Source organism: Austrofundulus limnaeus, unplaced genomic scaffold (genome assembly GCF_001266775.1).
Source record: "Austrofundulus limnaeus strain Quisiro unplaced genomic scaffold, Austrofundulus_limnaeus-1.0 Scaffold19, whole genome shotgun sequence".
Taxonomy (NCBI): Eukaryota; Metazoa; Chordata; class Actinopteri; order Cyprinodontiformes; family Rivulidae; genus Austrofundulus; species Austrofundulus limnaeus.
The window spans coordinates 686538-694198 of record NW_013952421.1 but is presented as its reverse complement, the minus strand read 5'-3'; the positions used below and the strand labels follow the sequence as shown (position 1 = coordinate 694198).

Here is a 7661-nt window from a genome sequence, read left to right as displayed (position 1 = left end):
CTGATGTCCAGGGGTTGCAAAAACTTTGTTGTACCTCCAGGAATAACAGCAGGAATTGAGTTTGTTTTCTTGATGGCTGCTTTCACCGAATCCGTGATGTGKRYCYRCATACTGTCCAATATCGTGTCTGTCGAAGATCCGTCATGTTGTGTCTGCTGCTAGCTAAAACAAAATGGCGTTACACCTCTGGCTAAGCTGACAGTACGGTCGCTCAGCTGTCGACCGGTCGACGCGCCGTCACGTGATTGTTTGGCGTTTGTTTTCGCACTGACCTTTCATAGTTCCCCTGAGAAACCCAGAGCCCAGCTGCTGGGAAAGCCCTCCTGCTCCAGCATACGTCACTGCATGGGATTCCTTCCCCAGAGAGTGCAATGCCGGAAAAAAAAGTCAGCAGCTCTTCACTCGATGTTTATCCACAAACTGGTCCTGGATTAAACTCCAAAGTTTTTATCAGTCAGATTCCACCGTGAAAAATGTCTGTTTTATCCCCTTTTGTGAGTTTTTGGCCACTGACTATCTTTAAATCGCTGCTTCCTGGTACAACAGTCGGCTCTGGAAGGGATCGCTTTTTTTTTTTTTTTTTAAGCGAGTGGTTGAAGCAAATGGAGCATAAGAGCCCCCTGGTGGCTGAAGAAAAAAAAAATCCACGCATAAGCCGCACCGGACTATAAGCCGCATGGTTCAAAGTTCAGAAAAAAAGTCGCGGCTTATAGTCCGAAAAATACGGTAATCAATGGATGCGTGTGTACTGCTGAGTAACTTTTGGATTCAACTTAGGGCCAGTCCTAGCCAATTAGGCACTCTAGGCAAAGTTTCATGTGGCGCCCCGTGTGCAGTTTTCTAAATTTTACTACCAATTTACAGTCACACCCAAAATGAGGTTTTGTTTTTGATATTATTTTTATCTTTAGAAACCAGTTTGACCAATTAAAATAGTTACAATTATAATTCATTTGAAACAAAATATCAGAGGTCTACCTGCCAACATCTACTGACAGCAATGTTCATGTTAACCAGCAGCTGTGGACTGAAGCAGTTCTGGGGGTGGGGGGACTTTGTAAAACCCAGAAAACTTTGTAAAAAATCAAGTCAAAACTATGCATTTTCCCCAGGCATTTGAAGAGCATTTTACTGTATTCTTGGGATTAATTAAACAATATAAAATCACAATTTTATGAAGGTATAACACTGAAAACCAGACATTAACCTGAGCTTTATCTGAGATCAGAACGGAAACTTCTATTATCCTTATTCTGTTTTGTATTAACACACTGAGCACCAGTAGTTAGTCTTGACTGCATCATATGATACTTTCAGGAAACACCATCTGCATCATATAACCTCATCTAATAACAAAGCAGCTGAGAATCCCACAGAACAAATTACCTTCATAAACTTGAGTAACGAGGGACTTTTCTACAGACGAAATCAATTTTACTCTGATAAAAAGATATACTTTTTTCTTTCCCATACTGTATGTGGCGCCCCCGTAGCTAGACAGCTCCCTTAGCATTTGCCTATACTGCCTATGCTGCCTATACTGCCTATGCAATGGGCCAGCACTGATTCAACATCAAAATGACTGCTACAGCTATCTAAAAGTAAACACAAAAAATGGTTAACTATATTGAGCTGTATTTTGATGTGGCGGTTCGAGAGTCGTCCCAATATGTAGCAGTAACTTTGATGTGAAATGGGGTGGGCAACATGTTTTGTTTCTTTTTGTTTAGCTTCCCAAGCAGTCAGGTATTTTTAAAAAATGTTTTAGATGATAGTGTTGACAGAGGATATTTAAAGACAGAGGAAAAAATATGGAGTTATTGTAAAAAGGTTCTGACAATGCAGAGTTAAACAACAATGCTGCACATTTAAAGTTGTTCTAATATTGGCAGGCCAAATTAAAACCTTAATATCTTAACCTTAACAGCTCCCTACGTTAAACCTTGGTAAACACATTTTTCCTCTATGGTCGGATGTAGTCACATTCACACTTGCAAATATGCACACATTTTATGTGAGAGCACATTCTACATCTACATGTGAAATCCTTGTGTCCCTGTGAATTACAGTATGCTCTCACTTTGAGCCAACAACAAGCCTGATTTTCTGTTTCTCTGCCTTTCCTCTTTCAGTCCAGAACCACGGTGCAGAAACTGGCCGTCTCTCCTCAGTGGACCAACTATGGGCTCAGGATATTTGGTTATTTGCATCCATATGCTGATGGTACTTCAGTTTGTGAATGTTGTAGTTTTGATCGTTTTTAGCAACCCTATTGATACTTTGATATTTTTGCCATCCTATGCTACTTTTAGCCCATGGCTAGCCTTTTGCTACTTTCAACTTTTAGCTAACCTTTGCTGTTTTAGTTGTTTGCAAGCCACTGACTGCCTTCAGCCAGTATCTTTCTATTTTTAGCCTGACCTTTGTTACTTTTAGTTTTTACCTATTCTTATACTGGTTTTAGCTTTTTTATTTATAACAATTCGGTTTTAGCCACATTCAACCCTCATAATTCAGTTAGCATTTTTATAAAAGATGGAAATTCTGATGACTTTTTCAGTTTTTCACATAATGTTCATACTGTACCTCTTCTGTGTGTTAATCGCCTCGCTTTCATTTGTCTCCTTTCTGCCAGGAGAATTTGTGTTCGCTCTGAGCTCTGATGACAACTCTGAGTTCTGGCTCAGCACGGACGCCTCCCCCCTCAACCTGGAGCCGCTGGCATGGGTTGGAAAGGTATTCGTGTCACCTCCTTGACTGACAGTGGTTTCCTCATTGCAGGCGTTGTGTGATAATTGCGTACTTGTGTTTTGTTGTTTTATAGACCGGCAAAGAATGGACAGTCCCGGGTGAATTCGAGAAATACGCAAGTCAGACCTCCAAACCGGTTAGGTGAGTTCCGGCTATGACTCATATGTTGAATCTCAGCTACAGTTCTACAGTAAATTACGGTGTTGGAGAAAAAAAACAAAGTAACATAAAATAATTTGCCTCCAGGGTTTCCGAATCATTGTTAAAACAGGTCTTCTAAATAACCTGATCTATTTATATAAATGCTTCAACGTCAAAAAATTTTGTCTTCTATGCTTATTTTAGATTAAATTACTGAAATAGTCCTTCTGTGGCTGCTTTTTTCATGATTTAGAGTTTTGAATATTTAAAGAATGCAGAAGCAAGACGTGAAGATTTTTTAATCATGACGTTCCATTTTTGAAGAGGTCTGTGGAGTTATTTGGGATTTATGCGTGGACTGCACAAAATGACCCTAAACGTGTTCTTGTTGTCTTTAGAAAATCTGGAACTCTTGATTTCTAGTTGTGAACACCGTAGAATAAAAGGGTCCAAATTTTTCTCAATTAAAAATGACTTTGTCTACGGTGATTAGGCAGCAACATTTGATTTTTTTTTTCTGTTTTTTTTTTCCTTATTTTTTTAACCTTCAACCAAATAATCCAAATCAGCAAAGAACCAGAATTTCTGGTTAAATAGAAGTTGTTTTTCCTGGCTGTTGCTTAACCTCATTTCTTGGGTTACAGTATGTACCTACTTTTTATTTTTTGCTTCTGTATTTCACCTGAGTTTTTATAACAATGACAGAACAATGCAGGTGTGAGGTTTCAGTTGTCTTACCTTATAATCAGATAAGGATCAGATTTTTTGAATGTCCTGATTTGGATTATCGAAGTAAACTTAAAACAGGGCAGTTTTTTCTCAGAATCTGTCAGTAGATAGTTACTTTTGTTGACTATTTGGTGCAGGTATATTATGTTTATTGTAACACACTTTTTTCTTTCTCCAAGCCAACAAAACTAAATCGACACAGCTTCAACTTTTACTGCAGAGATTTCTATTTGAACGCATCAAATCGGTGTCTAAAAATAACAAAAGCATCTCCTTATGTCCTTCTGTATGTACGTGAAGTACTCAGCTTTACAGTAAAGCCAGATTTGTCTGAAGAAATTTTATTTGCTAGTTTGCTGGAAATGTGTCACAGCTTGTGAATGCAAATGTAACTGAGCAGAAAACACTTCAGGTTTCAAAGTCTAGACCAGTTTAGTAATGTTTTTAGGGATGTTTTTGATTTTAGCAAAGAAATGCAGGAAGTGAGTCACAAACTTGAAGACAGCTGTCATTTTAGTATTGAATATATGGAAATAGTGAAGGCTTTTTCATCGGTAAGCACTAAAAATTTTAGACCTATTACACTGACATCTATTTTGATGAAAGCCTTTGTGAAACGGATGAGGTCTGAAATCCTAAAGAAAGTAGAAATTGATTTGGATCCTCTGCAGTTTGCTTTTAGATCACACAGATGACTGGAGGACACTGCAGTCACTTTAGTGAACCTGATTTTTAAACATCTTAAAGGAAAGGAAACCCATTCACAGCCTTTATTTATCGATTTATCATCTGCTTTTAACACCATTCAGCCTCACGTTTCAGTACAGAGGCTTTTAGAACAGTTTGACAGGTTTTAATCTTGTGGGTTGAGATTTTTTAAGGAACACGACACAAAGAGTGAGAGTGAGAGTTGTTCTCTGTCAGATCAGGTCTGTTCCTCCATTGGCTCCCCACAGGGACATGTTCTGTCGCCCCTCCTGTTTATCCTCTACACGAACATGTGCCGTAGCAGCAGGGATGGCAGGCTTACAAGCGGGTAAAATAAGTATTGAACACGTCAACATTTTTCTCAGTAAATATATTACTAGAGGTGCTAATGACATGAAATTTTCACCAGATGTCGGTAACAACCCAAGTGATCCATACATACAAAGAAATCAAACCATAAATGTCCAGAAATGAAGTTATTTGTAATAATGTGGAATGGCACAGGGAAAAAGTATTGAACACATGAAGAAAGGGAGGTGTAAAAAGGCATGGAAAGCCAAGACACCAGCTGAACTCTCTCAGTAATTAGAAAGCAAGCCTGCCCCTTGTCAGTGCAAGTTAATATCAGCTGGTTCAGTCCCAAATGATGGCCAGGTATCACACAAGAACCATCTGATGATGGGTAAAAGTAAAGAGCTCTCTCAAGACCTTCACAACCTTATTGTTGCAAAGCATAATGATGGCATCGGTTACAGAAGAATGTCTAAACTTCTGAAGGTTCCAGTGAGCACTGTTGGGGCCATAATTCAGAAGTGGAAAGAACATTATTTCACCATAAACCGACCACGACCAGGTGCTCCTCACAAGATTTCTGACAGAGGAGTGAAAAGAATTATCAGAAGAGTTGTCCAAGAGCCAAGGACCACTTGTGGAGAGCTTCAGAAAGACCTGGAATTAGCAGGTACGATTGTTTCAAAGAAAACAATAAGTAATGCACTGAACCACCATGGCCTGTATGCACGCTCACCACGCAAGACTCCACTGCTGAAGAAACAGCATGTTGAAGCTCCTTTAAAGTTTGCTGCACAACATTTAGACAAGCCTGTGAAATACTGGGAGAATATAGTCTGGTCAGATGAGACCAACATTGAACTGTTTGGATGTCAGAATACACATCATGTTTGGAGGTCAAATGGCACTGCACATCAGCCCAAAAACACCATACCAACAGTGAAGTTTGGAGGTGGGAACATCATGGTGTGGGGCTGTTTTTCAGCATATGGTACTGGCAAACTTCAAATAATTGAAGGAAGGATGAGTGGAAAAATGTACAGAGACATTCTTGATAAAAATCTGCTTCCATCTACCAGGATGATGAAGATGAAACGTGGCTGGACATTTCAGCAAGACAATGAGCCCAAACACAAAGTCAAGGAAACTCTCAGTTGGTTTCAGAGAAAGAAACTAAAGCTGCTGGAATGGCCCAGCCAATCACCTGACCTGAATCCAACAGAAAATCTATGGAAAGAACTAAAGATCAGAGTTCATAGAAGAGGTCCACGAAACCTTCAAGATTTGAAGACTGTTTGTGTGGAAGAATGGGCCAAAATCACACCTGAGCAATGCATGCCACTAGTTTCTCCATACAGGAGGTGTCTTGAAGCTGTCATTGCCAACAAAGGCTTTTGTACAAAGTATTAGATAAATTTCAGTAAGTGTGTTCAATACTTTTTCCCTGTGCCATTCCACATTATTACAAATAACTTCATTTCTGGACATTTATGGTTTGATTTCTTTGTATGTATGGATYTGGGTTGTTACCRACATCTGGTGAAAATTTCATGTCATTAGCTCCTCTAGTAATATATTTACTGAGAAAAATGTTGACGTGTTCAATACTTATTTTACCTGCTGTATTTTAAAGTACGTAGATGACTCTGTCATCATTTGTTTGCTTCATGAAAACGAAACATGCCACGGCTCTGTGGTTACTGTGATGAGTCCCCTTTGCAGATAAATAGTCAAAAAACTAAGGATATGCTTTTTGATTTTAGAAAACACCCTCAGGCACAGAAAATGACTTGTCTAAAGGGTCAGACAGTGAAATGTGCTGAAACATAGAAATATCTTGGTACAGTAAGCTGATTTTTGAGGCAAACTTTAAGGCTGTCTATAAAAAAGGGAACCAGCGCTTGTTCTGTCTCAGAAAACTGTCATCCTTTGACATCGACACGACTCTGTTGACTCCATGGTGTTTTTATTGAATCGGTTTTATCCTTTAGCTTATTGTCTTGATTCGGCAGTCTTTCTCCAAACAACAAGAATTCCCTGAACCAAATAGTAAAGTGGTCCAGTAAACTGACAGGAGAGTTGCAACTAAATCCAGAATCCCTGTTCTCCAGGCAGGTCCAGAGATTGTCTGGATGCATTTGGAAAGATGTGTCTCATCCTCTGCATGGCGAGTTCAGGCTCCTCCCATCAGGACGCAGATACTTAGTGCCAAAATGTAAAACGAAGTGTTTTAAAACCAGCTCTGTCTCTGTTGCAATCAGCTTTTTAAACTCAATTTAACAGAAATTCAATATTGATTGATTTGATCATTTTTATCTCATTTCATCTTGTTTTAATATGTTTTATTTTGTCCTATTGGGTTTTATGTGGTCCTACATGATTTTATCTTCTCTTCTCTTGTTATTTTGATATTGTTTATAAAGCTGTATTTATTTTATATTGAGCACCTGGTCACTTTTTAATCATTTTGGGTCTACTGTATGTCCATGTCATATTTCTTGTGTTTGTTGGAATTAAAAATCACTTCACTGTAATTCAATTAACCTGCAGGTGCAAAAACGTTGATTGATTTGATTGATCATTGGAGTATTTTTATCATCAATTCAATAGTTGCTAACACTTTTTGAGATGAGTTTTCAAGATTTTTCCTGGTTTTTTTTTTTTTTGCTTCTCAAAGCTCTGTTATAATACAAATCCACCCGGTGGCCAGGCTGCAGAGATAACATTCTGTTCAAAGTGTATTTTTTTTCAACAATACATCTAAATATAGCCATCGATTTAATTAGATCAAAATGCTGCTGTAGAAGCAGAGCCAAATAAACAAGAGTAGGCATGTTTCTGAGCGGTTTATTTCAATTTGATGTTATCTACAGCAGTGGTTCCCAAACTTTTTATCTTCTGACCCACAAAATACCCATGGCAAAAACTTGTGACCCCAAATATTACTGGTCTGAGTACACAAACTTTGTTAATAACCATAAAAACACAGGCTTTTTGACATTCTAAACAGCTAGTACACAAATATAAATAGTTATTTATAC

The 7661-nt window shown here is 38.4% G+C and overlaps 1 protein-coding gene across 1 annotated transcript in view; it reads left to right on the top strand.

Annotated features, from left to right (window-relative positions):
* b4galnt3b (beta-1,4-N-acetyl-galactosaminyl transferase 3b) overlaps window positions 1-7661 on the top strand; it is a gene marked incomplete in the record, with an annotated part of 26098 nt that overhangs the window by 8769 nt on the left and 9668 nt on the right. The window contains 3 exon segments of the mRNA XM_014003495.1: window positions 2133-2223; window positions 2636-2736; window positions 2825-2892. Coding sequence (XP_013858949.1) covers window positions 2133-2223; window positions 2636-2736; window positions 2825-2892 — 260 coding nt within the window.